General features: G+C 53.2%; 1 protein-coding gene across 3 annotated transcripts in view; it reads left to right on the top strand.

The window, feature by feature from the left end:
- Positions 1-13,728, top strand: part of CCDC38 (coiled-coil domain containing 38) — a 77,072-nt gene that overhangs the window by 45,138 nt on the left and 18,206 nt on the right. For all 3 annotated transcript variants that reach the window (XM_075600388.1, XM_075600387.1, XM_075600386.1), the window contains exons 9-11: positions 565-670; positions 2,380-2,443; positions 3,579-3,730. In XM_075600388.1, the coding sequence (XP_075456503.1) occupies positions 565-670; positions 2,380-2,443; positions 3,579-3,730 (322 nt within the window). The remainder of the gene's footprint in view (positions 1-564; positions 671-2,379; positions 2,444-3,578; positions 3,731-13,728) is intronic.

Here is a 13,728-nt window from a genome sequence, read left to right on the forward strand (position 1 = left end):
ATTGGGGGGGTGGGGATCTTTTTATATGTATTGGGGGGAGTGGTGGTCTTTTTATATGTATTTGCTGCACTGAAAGCCTGTCCTGCCAGCATCTCAGCAGCGCCTCCAAACGAAGCGCTGCTTCCCCCCCCCCCCCCCCCCCCTCTGGGCGATCTGCCTGCTACTGAGTGTGTTGTGGTGCTCTGTACCTGTTGGCTTGCAGGAGAGCTGAGGTTCCGCCGATGGTATTGGGGAACAGGACAGGCTTTTGAGGTAGATGGGCCGCAAACGGATTGTGTCCCGCCTCCACCCCTGTCACTCAGGGAAGCTGCTTGTGGGGGCAAACAAAAATTGGGCCTAACACTGTCTGCATCTACCAGGACTCACGTGCTAGGGAGGGCAGATAAGTAGCCAGAACATGCCATGGCTACAGGTACAATACATCAAAATACACCCTCTCTGCTCCAACATTATGTTAACTTCATAGCTTTGCATGTGTTTGCCTCTCTCCCACCACTTACGTTACCTATCTATTTCGTCCTGGGAATTGATGATAACTTCTCTTTCTCCCAAATCGCTGCGAAGAGACCGACAACAAGTCAGTGAAGTTACTGTGCAAACCAGGATCTTTTAAAGAGCAGAGTATTCGCCGTAAATCCTGTATTCCTGACAGCAGGAGAGCATCCAGCAGGTACTGAGCTGCACATGCTTTTGGTTGTCCATGGGGGCTGCAATGTAAGCTTTTAAGATCTAACTGCTTCTTTGAGTCAAACTTTATGTCAATACCAAACTTTAGTATATCTGAATAATATAAGAGCGCCCAAAGATCTTCAATATAAATGTTTAGTATGCTGTAAAATATCCATACTTACATGTGCAACTGTGCACCTTTTAGTCTACTATCTCATCATCTTTTAATGAAAACCATGTATCATGTATCACACTTACAATCCCAGAGCAGGGCTTTGTCTTTACGCAAAAGTGCCTTGTGGCCAAAACTTTGTATAAATGTCCCTTTTTTGTGGTTGCAAATACTGTACGGGAAACAAATCTGGATTGCGAACTAAACATAACAACGGTGAAAATAATTTTACAGTGCTAAGCAGGGGCCGCCTTAACAGCATTATAGGCCCCCGGGCAAAGCAGTGCACTGGGCCCTGCCTACACAAACACTCACAGGAATAAAAATGTAAGCCGTTAATTGCCTCCCGCGGATCCGTTACAATATTCTGCAATAAAAACGGCAACATTTCTCTCGCGAATGCAGACATACAACTCTCTGCTACATGTCGTCATTTTTCTCCTTCTACCGAGTTAGCGGGAGATTTGAATGTTGAGGCGGGTGATCGGAAAATTAGTGTTAAATTCTGGTCTGTGCATAGATTACCATGGGGGCCCCCTGGCAACTGACCAGCGTGCCCATGCGTTGACGGCACCGGTGCCAAGTGTATGAAAGATAACGCAATACCTATCTACTGTATGATGCTCAGAGGGACTGCACTTTTTTTTTTTTTTTTGCAACAACAAATTTTTTTATTAAGTGCTTGATACAGGCATACAGCAATCTTTCAACACAATGTCTTGTAATTCAGCATCTGTGGCACTTATTTTTATAACTACCTAAGGTAACTGGACGTACCGGGGGACACTGACGTACAACACCACAAGACAGGACTACACACGAGGAGGGGGTGGGGGAGAGGGGTGCAGTCTTGGATGCCTTTAGCTCAGCTTCTTTCCTCTTGGTCCTGTGTGTGAGGGATCGGATTCCATTTGTGACCTCTTATTATTCCAACGATCTATTCTGGCTCCTGTCCACCCTACCGTCTCTTGGTTGCCTAACATCAGTACCAGCCCATCCAAAGAGAATGCATTTTGAACTATCATAGCAGTATATTAGAGGCATCTACCCTTGGAATGTCTGATTGGGCTAGCCATGGAGCCCAAACTTTTAGAAAATTTGTGCCGGTGTCGTTGACCATACTCGTCAATTGCTCCATCCGGCAGACGTACCAAATTCTGTTCCGAATTTTTGGGATATTGGTTAAATCAGGTTGCTTCCACAATGCTGCGATTTCGCACCTCATGGCCGTTGCAAAATGTGCGATTAATTTATGCTCTGGTCTGTTTAGTCCCTTGGTGCGCCTGCCCAGCAGGAGCAACCAAGGGTCCAAAGGGACCGTGTGGCCGAGTAAACAATGCAGCCAGTCTCTGATATCTTCCCAAATCTGGGCCACTGTGGCGCAACCCCACAGCATGTGCAGCATGTCTGCCTGCTCCCCACATTGTTTTGGGCACAAGGGGGGGAGAGGAACTGTACTTTAACGTTCTTACTTAACAAAAACACAATAATGATTGGGTTTGGTAGATTTACATCCATGTTATGTAATCTCACCATAGGGGTTCCAGTGAAGCCACAGAAGATGACAAAGACCTGTTTCAAGAAGGAGATTCGGATGAGGAGGTACACATGTTTAGAGCCTTATATAGTTAGTGCCACCGCTGCTTTAAAGATACCATTACTGTACTCCCTTTTTAGTGCAGGCTGGCTGGCATTTGGGATGTTTTGCTCTTCAAATACACCATATAATTCTTTTTAAATTCCAAATGTATCTTTACCAATTTACTTCAAAAAGATCTACCAAACTAATCGCTATTAAATTTGTTTGTGAAGGCCTATGGGTCTTATTCTACATATGTTGAAGACGCCGTTTTGCCACCTTTGGCCAAAGAAAAACCCTGTTACAGTCAATGGGGATTTTCTGCCAAAAATGTCCCGAATGCCTGCTTCGGACAGTATAGCGTTACACGCTATCACAAAGATTAAGCACTGTTTGTGAAAAATGTTTCCTCCAATTCATTACAATTGTATTATAAACTTGCAGTGAGACCACAGTAGTGATGGTTTAGACAAGTGAGATTCCTAAAACAGAGGCTTACACTATCAGTCAGATGCTATGGAAACATTCAAACATAGTGATTGCTAGCAATCAATCAAACGATGAATTTTACTGTTACATTGACACAAATGGCCTAATTGTTGTAAGGCCGTTTCTTCACATCAGCGAAGCCTATGAGCTCTATTCATTTGGATGGAGCTCAGAGATTTCACAGTAAGGACCTAAAAGTAATTTTGAACATGTGTCTTTGTGTCATTCTGTCTACGCACTTTGCACCTCGTTTGGTCCACTTCCAATCAGTAAGCCGTCTGTGGGGAGTGTCAAGATGAGGAATTAGGGTTGAGTTTGTTAATTGATATGTAACAACTTCTGCATCTAGCACCACCATTTGCTCCCTGTATATTATGAAAACGAACCAGGTCTGAGGTGACATCTATACCTCTCACCAGCAGATCTACATAATTAATAAAACACGTAATTACCTGGGTTCTTACATGTGATGCGCACAAGCTGAAAATTGATGTGCATCAAAGAACACTTTTCAACTGTTCCAGCGTTAGACACATGAATCTCAGTGTTAAATGTAGATAAACTTACAATGTTGATTTCAACGCTAGGGTCCTGTAGAGCTCTAAGCATGCCTGTGGCAGTCTGTTACCATATCTCTGAGATATCCCTGCTTCTATATCTATTTTGTAGGAGACTGAGCTTTACTTTACTGACCCACAGCAACTGCTTCAAATCTTTGTACAACTAGAGGAACAAAATTTAACTTTGATCCAGAACTCCCAGGAAACCGATGAAACCATGCAAGAAATTCGAGAAACCGGCTACACCATACAGGACAAATTGTGGGTTTATGTCAATTCTGATACCAATCATTCTTTTAGTGATTTAGCATCATAGAATTTCACGCATTATAACATTTCTCCTAGCTACTGTAAAACTTGAGCTCATCTACAGTTCATGTCACCTTTTGGGTCTTCCTGTGTGCATGAACAACTAAATATTATATTTAACTTCGGGTAACTTGTTGTCAAAGGGAAAACTATTGAAATTTGCTCCAAATACACCTTTCCCAAGTAAGAACTACTGTATTTAGATACCTTCAAATTAGGCATTTCGTTAATCAAATATCCCCCCATTTAGATTTTCCAAATACAACTATATTGGACAAGCTATGTAGAAATAGGCAATTCCAGAAAGGTCTTACCACTATTTTATACCAAGAGCTGGCCCCCTTGGGGGATCTCCATAGCCATAATATATGAGAACGTGGGAGGCAGACTTGCAGTTGGAAATACCGAATGACAATGCCCTCAAGACCTCTATTTGTACAAAAGAGAATATTATAAAAAAAAAAGCTGTGTGTGCTGTGCACGCGCATAGTAAGTGAAACTTCTTTGACTTTTGTCACAGAAATTGTATTTGTGTTGGTGATGTTTTAATTAAAAATCAAAATACAAGTTCATTGACAAAACGCAAATAAATTTGACAGAATGCGCGTGCTCGGCACACATCCCCTGTATTAGCTATTTGCACTGATTGTTCGCGTGTGACCGAGTGTGCGCGCGTGTGACAGAGTGCGCGCGTGTGAACGAGAGTGCGCGCGTGTGACCGAGAGTGCGCGCGTGTGACCGAGTGTGCGCGCGTGTGACCGAGTGTGCGCGCGTGTGACCGAGTGTGCGCGCGTGTGACCGAGTGTGCGTGCGTGTGACCGAGTGTGCGCGCGTGTGACCGAGTGTGCACGTGTGTGACCGAGTGTGCGCGCGTGTGACCGAGCGTGCGACTGTGACTGAGTGTGACCTTACATATCCCCTTGCACATCACCCCTCCTGCACATCACCCCTCCTGCACCTTGCATATCCCCCTGCACATCACCCCCCTCCACATCACCCCCCCCTCCACATCACCCCTCCTCCACATCACCCCTCCTCCACATCACCCCTCCTCCACATCACCCCTCCTGCACATCACCCTCCACCTTATATATCCCCTTGCACATCACACATCCCCCCTGCACATCACACATCCCCCCCTGCACATCACATATCCCCCCCCCTGCACATCACCCCCCCCCTGCACCTTACATCACCCCCCCTGCACCTTACATCCCCCCCTGCACCACCTCACCTCACATCACCTCCCCTCACCCCTGCACATCAGATCACGGCGGCAGAGCAGAACGCCGGCCTCCTCCTGCTCTGCTCCATGAGGCTAATCAGGCCCCGCTCCCTCAGTCAGCGGGAGGGCGTGGCTTGAGCGCGAGTGCCTGTACGCGAGTGAGCCCAGCGGGGGGAGCTCTGTCTGAGTCTCCCGCCCGGCGGCAGGGGAGTGTCCAGCCCCGCGGCAGAGGAGTCTCCCGCCCGGCGGCAGAGGAGTCTCCCGCCCGGCGGCAGAGGAGTGTCCAGCCCCGCGGCAGAGGAGTCTCCAGCCCGTGTATCCTGTGGCAGCAAGCCCACCTGCGGAGGTATGTGTATGTATTTATGTGTGTTTGTTTGTGTCAGTGTGTTTGAGTGTGTTTGCTCCGGGGGCAGGGGGACTTGCAGGGTGCCGCTCGGTTCAAGCAGTAGATGCTGCCCCCTTCACCGTGCAGCGGAAGCACTCGCCCCCGATGGAGTACAGAGCTACTACTGTCATTTGAGCTTGGCGTGCGGCTGGGACAGAGAGCAGGCCTGGTCCCAGGAGCCAGTCAGCGGGTTGTAGCAGGAGAGCTGGATACCCCGGATGCCGCCCGTGCCCATCTCCAACTGGGGGAAATTGCTGCCGGCCGTTAGGAGCGGCGCTGGCGGCTATCGCCGCCGCATATGTCTGTGGCCGTGTGGGGGGAGCGGGGACCATTAGGAGCGGCGCCGGCGGCTATCGCCGCCGCCGCTTCTGATTTGTGGAGCGGGTGTGATGTCAGTGTTGGGGTCGGGCTGAGCCAGAACACAGCCCGGCCTCAACTGCCAGCACTGACGTCACATCCGTTTCATTTCTGTCTCCACAATTCTTTTTTGCCCCAGTTCGAATGAGGTGCCACTAAGGAAGTTTCACTTCAATAATATTCCGATGGTACTTAACTCCCAAATGGTTGAGTCAGATGTTCCCAGGTTCTTCGGACCAATGTTGGAGAAAATGTGGCAGTAGGTTTCGCTCACATATGGTGGTATTGTCCTGAGGTACAAAAATATTGGGTAATGATTCAAAAGCAAGTTGAAGAAACTTTCGAAATCACTATCCCTCTTGACCTGGTTTTAATCTCATTCTCGTAACCCGTGGAAAACCTGAGTCCCTCGCTCCGTAAATGAATTTCTCATATCTTAACAGCTGCTAGATGTTCAATTTCAGCAAAGTGGAAAAATCAATTACCCCCCTCCCCAAATGTGGTTTATACAGCGAATAGATGAAGTAATGTTGATAGTAAAATGCACATCCTTTTTAAACATGTTAAAACTTTATAAAGTCTGGAACCCCTGGATCAGTAGATAATGGAATAATTGCTAGAAGTGTTCTCTTTGTCACGTTCACTCTAAGTAAGCATAATGTGTATAAAACATTATTTGTCATACCTATACTTTAAATTATTACCTAGGTTATAATCGCATCTTTCTACAATTTGTATTTTTACTATTAAATGGTGGTTTCCCCTTTAAACCCCTCTTCTAATTTCTGTACCCTCCTATTATCAAAAACCTCAATAAAATGGTAATTATATTTAAAAAAAAAACGACAACAACAAAAAACAATTCACACAAAGTCAAAGAGAGCCTTTTCAGTGGCCTATAACATGAGAGAGGTTAAAAAAAATCTAGTTACTAGAGCGAAACATTGCATTTAAGTAACAATTCCTAAAGAAGAGGGCATTCATTGCCAGGTTATACCCTATTCTGAGGGCATTATTACGATTACAACTTTTAATTTTTTTTTAATTTATAATCCACATTTTTATAACAGTAAACATACAACACAGTATAATACACTACAAAACAGTACATTACAGTACGATACGACACACACAAAAAAATATTAGAATACACTATCACACACTGACTGTTTAAATGATAAATACTTACAATCGTCATGCCAGCTTCTCTTCTGCCCACTCCACCGGCTGAGCAATGATTGGCTGCGGCCTGCGCATGCGCCGCTGGGCTCACGACAGGCAGCAAGGGGCGCTGCTCAGCTCAGCTGCCGCCAAGCTCTGTGCTGCTATAGTCCGACGCCGCCATCCCCCCCACACTGTGCCCTGTCGCCTCCTACTCCAGTAACTGGGAGTGGGGGGGGTTTGAGCGCGCAGCCGGGGGGGTTTGAGCGCGCAGCCGGGGGGGATTTGAGCGCCCTGCCGGGGGGGGGGGGGGGTTTGAGCGACCTGCCGGGGGGGTTTGAGCGCCCTGCCGGGGGGGGGGGTTTGAGCGCCCTGCCGGGGGGGGTTTGAGCGACCTGCCGGGGGGGTTTAAGTGCCCTGCCGGGGGGGATTTGAGCGCCCTGCCGGGGGGGGGGGGGGGGTTTGAGCGACCTGCCGGGGGGGTTTGAGCGCCCTGCCGGGGGGGGGGTTTGAGCGCCCTGCCGGGGGGAGTTTGAGCGACCTGCCGGGGGGGGTGTTTGAGTGCCCTGCCGGGGGGGGGGGTTTGAGCGCCCTGTCGGGGGGGGTTTGAGCGCCCTGCCGGGGGGGGTTTAAGTGCTCTGCTGGGGGGGGTTTGAGCGACCTGCCGGGGGGGGTTTGAGCGCCCTGCCGGGGGGGGGGGGTTTGAGCACCCTGCCGGGGGGGGTTTGAGCGCCCTGCCGGGGGAGGTTTGAGCGCCCTGCCGGGGGGGGGGTTTGAGCGCCCTGCCGGGGGGGGTTTGAGCGCCCTGCCGGGGGAGGTTTGAGCGCCCTGCCGGGGGTGGTTTGAGCACCCTGCCGGGGGGGGTTTGAGCGCCCTGCCGGAGGGGTTTGAGCGCCCTGCCGGGGGGGTTTGAGCGCCCTGCCGGAGGGGTTTGAGCGCCCTGCCGGGGGGGGGGGGGGTTTGAGCGCCCTGCCGGGGGGGGTTTGAGCAACCTGCCAGGGGGGTTTAAGCGCCCTGCCGGGGGGGGTTTGAGCGCCCTGCCGGGGGGGTTTGAGCGACCTGCCGGGGGGGTTTGAGTGCCCTGCCGGGGGGGGTTTGAGCGCCCTGCCGGGGGGGGTTTGAGCGCCCTGCCGGGGGGGGTTTGAGCGCCCTGCCGGGGGGGGGGTTTGAGCGCCCTGCCGGGGGGGGTTTGAGCGCCCTGCCGGGGGGGTTTGAGCGCCCTGCCGGGGGGGTTTGAGCGCCCTGCCGGAGGGGTTTGAGCGCCCTGCCGGGGGGGGGGGGGGTTTGAGCGCCCTGCCGGGGGGGGTTTGAGCAACCTGCCAGGGGGGTTTAAGCGCCCTGCCGGGGGGGGTTTGAGCGCCCTGCCGGGGGGGTTTGAGCGACCTGCCGGGGGGGTTTGAGTGCCCTGCCGGGGGGGGTTTGAGCGCCCTGCCGGGGGGGGTTTGAGCGCCCTGCCGGGGGGGGTTTGAGCGCCCTGCCGGGGGGGGGGTTTGAGCGCCCTGCCGGGGGGGGTTTGAGCGCCCTGCCGGGGGGGTTTGAGCGCCCTGCCGGGGGGGGTTTGAGCGCGCAGCCGGGGGGAGTTTGAGCGCCCTGCCGGGGGGGTTTGAGCGCCCTGCCGGGGGGGGGGGGGGAGTTTGAGCGCCCTGCCGGGGGGGTTTGAGCGCCCTGGCGGGGGGGGGGTTTGAGCGCCCTGCCGGGGGGGGGTTTGAGCGCCCTGCCGGGGGGGGGTTTGAGCGCCCTGCCGGGGGGGGTTTGAGCGCCCTGTCGGGGGGGGGGGGGGGGGTTTGAGCGCCCTGCCGGGGGGGGTTTGAGCACCCTGCCGGGGGGAGGGGTTTGAGCACCCTGCCGGGGGGGGGGGGGGGATTTGAGCGCCCTGCCAGGGGTGGGGGTTTGAGCGCCCTGCCGGGGGGGTTTGAGCGCCCTGCCGGGGGGGGGGGGGGGGGTTTGAGCGCCCTGCCGGGGGGGTTTGAGCGCCCTGCTGGGGGGGTTTGAGCGCCCTGCCGGGGGGGTTTGAGCACCCTGCCGGGGGGAGTTTGAGCCTGCCGCCAGGGGGAGTTTGAGCGCCCCGCCGGGGGGAGTTTGAGCGCGCCGCCGGTGGGAGTTTGAGCCTGCCGCCGGTGGGAGTTTGAGCGCGCCGCCGGGGAGAGTTTGAGCCCACCGCCGAGGGGTGGGGAGTTTGAGCATGCCGCCGGGGGGGGGGGGGAGTTTGAGCCTGCTGCCGGGGGGAGTTTGAGCCCGCCGCCGGGGGGGGGAGGGGGGAGTTTGAGCGTGCCGCCGGGGGGGGGGGGGAGTTTGAGTGCGCCGCCGGGAGGGGGTGGGGGGTCTGCTCAGAATACTCAGACTGAGCCCCCCGGGTCCGCAGCTCTGCTGGGGGTGGGGGGAGTCAGGAGAGAGGGGGCAGGACACAGACAGAGAGACATACGGTGTGTACACAGAGAGAGAGACACACACACACTCACACACACACACACTGACATACACACATTGACTGACACACATACAAACATTGACTGACACATACACACACACACAAACACACTGACTGACACATACACACACACACACACTGACACATACACACACACACTGACTGACACACACACACACTGACGCACGCGCACACTCACTCACTCGAACGCACGCACACTCTGACACACGCACTATGACGCACGCACACTCGCACGCACACTCTGACACACGCATGCACGCACACACACTCTGACACACACGCACACTCTGACACACGCACGCACACTCTGACACACGCACGCACACTGACACACGCACGCACACCCCAGTGATGTACCGAACACCGCCCCTGAATGATGTGCCTATTCCTTCCCCCACCTGTGAGCTCCCCCACCCGCTCAACATCCATGATGCTGGTACTGCTGCCAATAAGCATGACCCTGCCAATCAAATTTACTCATGCTCTAAGCAGTGATAATATTATTGTTACTTTATATGTTGCTGACAACACACAAAGAAGTTTCACTTACTATGCGCGTGCACAGCACACACAGCTTTTTTATTTATGTAACGGGTTTCCCCCCCCAATCGCAGATTATACTGTGTGGGTGCAGGAACATATAATGTTACTCGGTATTTGGTGCTATACCTGTTGGCTCACAGGAGGGCTGAGCTTCCGCCACGCGGAACCTGGGGCAATTATACTATGGACAACCACTTACATTCGGTGCAGCGCCTCCACCTGCGATGGCTCCCACCAGAGGGGGAGTGGTTCCTCGCAGGACAACACAATAATTACATAGACCGCATGTATATTAACCATAACCTTTTACTAACATGCATATGACACCTCACATTGATAATAACCTGTGTCCCTCTCACGAGGAGACACTAACCGTGACGTCTCGCAGGACGCTTCCCCAACACCAGGTGATCCCACCCCGTGTCCAAAGAACCCCACCCAATGTCCCGCACTCTTGCAGAGAGTCAATGGGTGACTGCGCAGTCACAATTAAGCTAAGGGCCCGGTGGTGCACTTAGGAATGTGTGATACCTGCCGAGCACTCCGGTGCTCGGGTCAGAAACTCTTCACAAAGGATCAGTCGGGCGATGACTCCTTCTGATCCTCCAACCGAACTCCAGGCACGCGTGGACCGCCAGAGCGGTCCCACTCTGGAATAGTCTCTGCGGACCCCAACGTGGGTCCGAACCGCTTCACAGGAACAGCAGCAGCCGCTGTGTCCCTATCTATCTAAGTGGCAAGCACTATACTATAGGCCGTCCCTATAGCACAGCAACCTGTAGTGGCTTTGGGGAAACTCCTAGGGGCCTAGAGAGGTTAATGACCTGTCCCACTCCCCTAACTCTCCAAGTCCCCTAAACCTCACTAATCCCAGCGCCTGCAGCAACAAGCTGTGACCCACTGGATGTTGGCAGCCAACGTGCTGCGCAACAAGGTGCCTGCCTGTCAGACCTCACAGCACTAACAGCCGTGACTCTGACAAGGCAGCACTCTAACACTAAGGGCAGCGTCCCTATCTTGGGCCTCCCTCAGCAATTACCGACTACCCTAGTGGGGGGTTGGGGCCTATCTGGGGTGTAGGTACCTATAGGGCCGCAGGAGTTGCACCCGCTCCCCGCACCCTTCCCTCCCTCACAGCTCCCCTGCTCCAACGGACTAACCTGAGTGACAGGGTCCCTCTCTCTAGAGCAGTCCCTGGCAACACTCTCTCAGAGGATACTCAGCTACCTCAGACCCTGGGGGTGCTGAACTAGTACAGTGAGTCCTGGACTCCTGTACCCTACCTCCTTCCCTGGGCTGCTCCGGTCTCTGACTCACACCTAACGTGGTGCAAGCGCGCAAAATGTATCTCTTTTGCAGGGACAGCTTAAGCCCTATTGGCTCCCTGGCATCACGTGGGGCACGCAAAGGCTCTTGGGATCTGTAGTCCCAGCTCAGAGCCTTCCCTGGTAGGCTAGGGCTTCGCGGGCTTTTCCCTACCTCTCCTGCGCCTGCGCAAGCTATCCTGGGCTGCCTCAACCTCCCCTCGGCTTTCCCTGCTGTCGCGCAACTTTGCCCTGTCTCTGGGGCTCTCCCCGCGCTTGCGCGACTACTGCGCATGCGCGAACTAAGGGGCAATGGCGGCCCCGGCAACCCCCGAGCCGGGACCTGACCGCCCTCTCCCCTGCCATCGCCGCACGGAGCCGCCATTGGACGCGGCGGCCCCCGCGATCGGCAGCAGGGTGAGGGGGGTGCTGAAGTGCTGGGGAGACCTGGCTACATCTACTATAATAAAACTATATCCCTCTGTTCTTGCCTTTCCTGGGTAAAGCTTGGAATTCAAACTTCAGGGGGTCAGCCTGCACTTTCCCTGACTCCCCCCCTCCCATTGAATTTGCTGCAATAGCATTTCACTCCCTGGCTCTTTTATGAAGCTGTTTTGAATTTCCCACTTACAATAAGGAACTCCAAACTCAAAAGGGGTTTTCGGAAGCACAGTGATTGTATTTATGATGTGTTTCAGTCACCCCTAGGCCATGAAAGCCCACATTTTCGTTTTTTTACGCTTTTAACCTTGATTGATATTAAAACAGCCATCTCATTGGTAAGGTCTTACTAAGGTGGCAGGTTGTGTGCTCGCTTTGCACAAGTACTTTTCAGAGTCATTGTTTTGATTGCAAAAAGAGCTAAACAATGCAATCCATTCAGTTAACCTTGCAGAGAAAAGGGTGCACTTCATATTTAGAAAACGTTAAGAGATAATGGGGAAGTTCAGGGTTGCAGACCTGTCTGAGATATGTGAATGTGCTCACAAGTGGTACAGCTCAAGCCCATTATAGCGTGGTCCTCGGGGCCACCCGATCCGTCCGCGCTATAACCTGGGTCGCACTAATTTTTAAAAAATGGCCGCCGCGCGCCTAATCGGGAGGTTGGGGTCCACGCTCAAACCCCGTTATAAGCGGATCCGCGTTATAGCGGATCGTGCTATCACGGGGTTGAGCTGTATTTCTTATTTGCTGTACACAGTATGGTGGAGGCTTTTTGTCACTTTTTTTACTCACCATAACTTGTTTTGTGTCTGATATTTAGATACACAATCACTCTACTTTTTTTACTTGTGGTATAAAAATTTAATTACACTTAGGATTTTTCCCTTCTACGGGGCTTATTCTATGGCCAATGAGTTCAAAGGATATGGAATAACCCCTAACTGCAGGGATTTGTTTTAGTCATCAAAATTATTATTTTTTGCTATTTTACAATCAATTATTTATAAAAATGTTTTACCAGGAAGTAATACATTGAGAGTTACCTCTCGTTTTCAAGTCTGTCCTGGGCATAGAGTTATGGTGACAATAATACATGGTTACATGTATTAGGCTTATGTGGTGGCCATAAAGTGCTCACTCATACACACTGCAAGTAGAAAGGCACCATAGTTGGGTTGATTAAACAATCTAATAAGAAATGTCACTGTATTAAACATTTAACGTATTAAAGTATCACTTTTATGTCTTACTAGCTGAGACCCGGCGTTGCCCGTGAGTTAAATTTCCCGCTCCCTCCTCTCCCCCTATTTCTGTGCTCCCCCTCTTTCTCCGCCCCCCCCCCCCCCAGAGAGAGGGACAGTGGACAGGAGGGGGGGGGGCAGTGGACAGGAGGGGGGGCAGTGGACAGGAGGGGGGGGCAGTGGACAGGAGGGGGGGCAGTGGACAGGAGGGGGGGGAAGTGGACAGGAGGGGGGGGGCAGTGGACAGGACAGGAGGGGGGCAGTGGACAGGAGGGGGGGCAGTAGACAGGACAGGGGTTGGGGGGGCAGTGGAGAGGATAGGAGGGGGGGGGACAGTGGACAGGAGGGGGGGGGACAGTGGACAGGGGGTGGGGGAGAGTGGACAGACCCGGCGTTGCCCAGGATGTTTGTGGGGTGGGGTGGCATTTGGGTGAGGAGTGGTCCACATATCACAGGACGGTGTGCGGTGGTACTGCTGTTGTGGGGGTGCGAATGGTGATTGTATAGGGGTGCTGATGATTTGGGAGGGTTTGGTGCTGATGGGGCGGATGTGGGGGTGCTGATGTGGGTGTGCCGATGGGGGGGGGGTGCCAATGGGGGGGACAGGGGTGGCAAAGGTGCTGATGTGTGGGCACTGAAGGTGCTGATGTGGGGGTGCTGATGGTGCTGATGGGGGCTGGGGATGCCGGTGTGCTGGGGGGCAGGGGATACCGGTGTGCTGATGTGGGGGTGCTGGGGATTGCGGGGAACTGGGGATACCAGGGTGCTGATGTGGTGGTGCTGTTGGTGCTGATGTGGGGGTGCTGGGGATATCGGGGATCTGGGGATTCAGTGGTCGTTA

Source organism: Ascaphus truei, chromosome 5 (genome assembly GCF_040206685.1).
Source record: "Ascaphus truei isolate aAscTru1 chromosome 5, aAscTru1.hap1, whole genome shotgun sequence".
Lineage (NCBI taxonomy): Eukaryota > Metazoa > Chordata > Amphibia > Anura > Ascaphidae > Ascaphus > Ascaphus truei.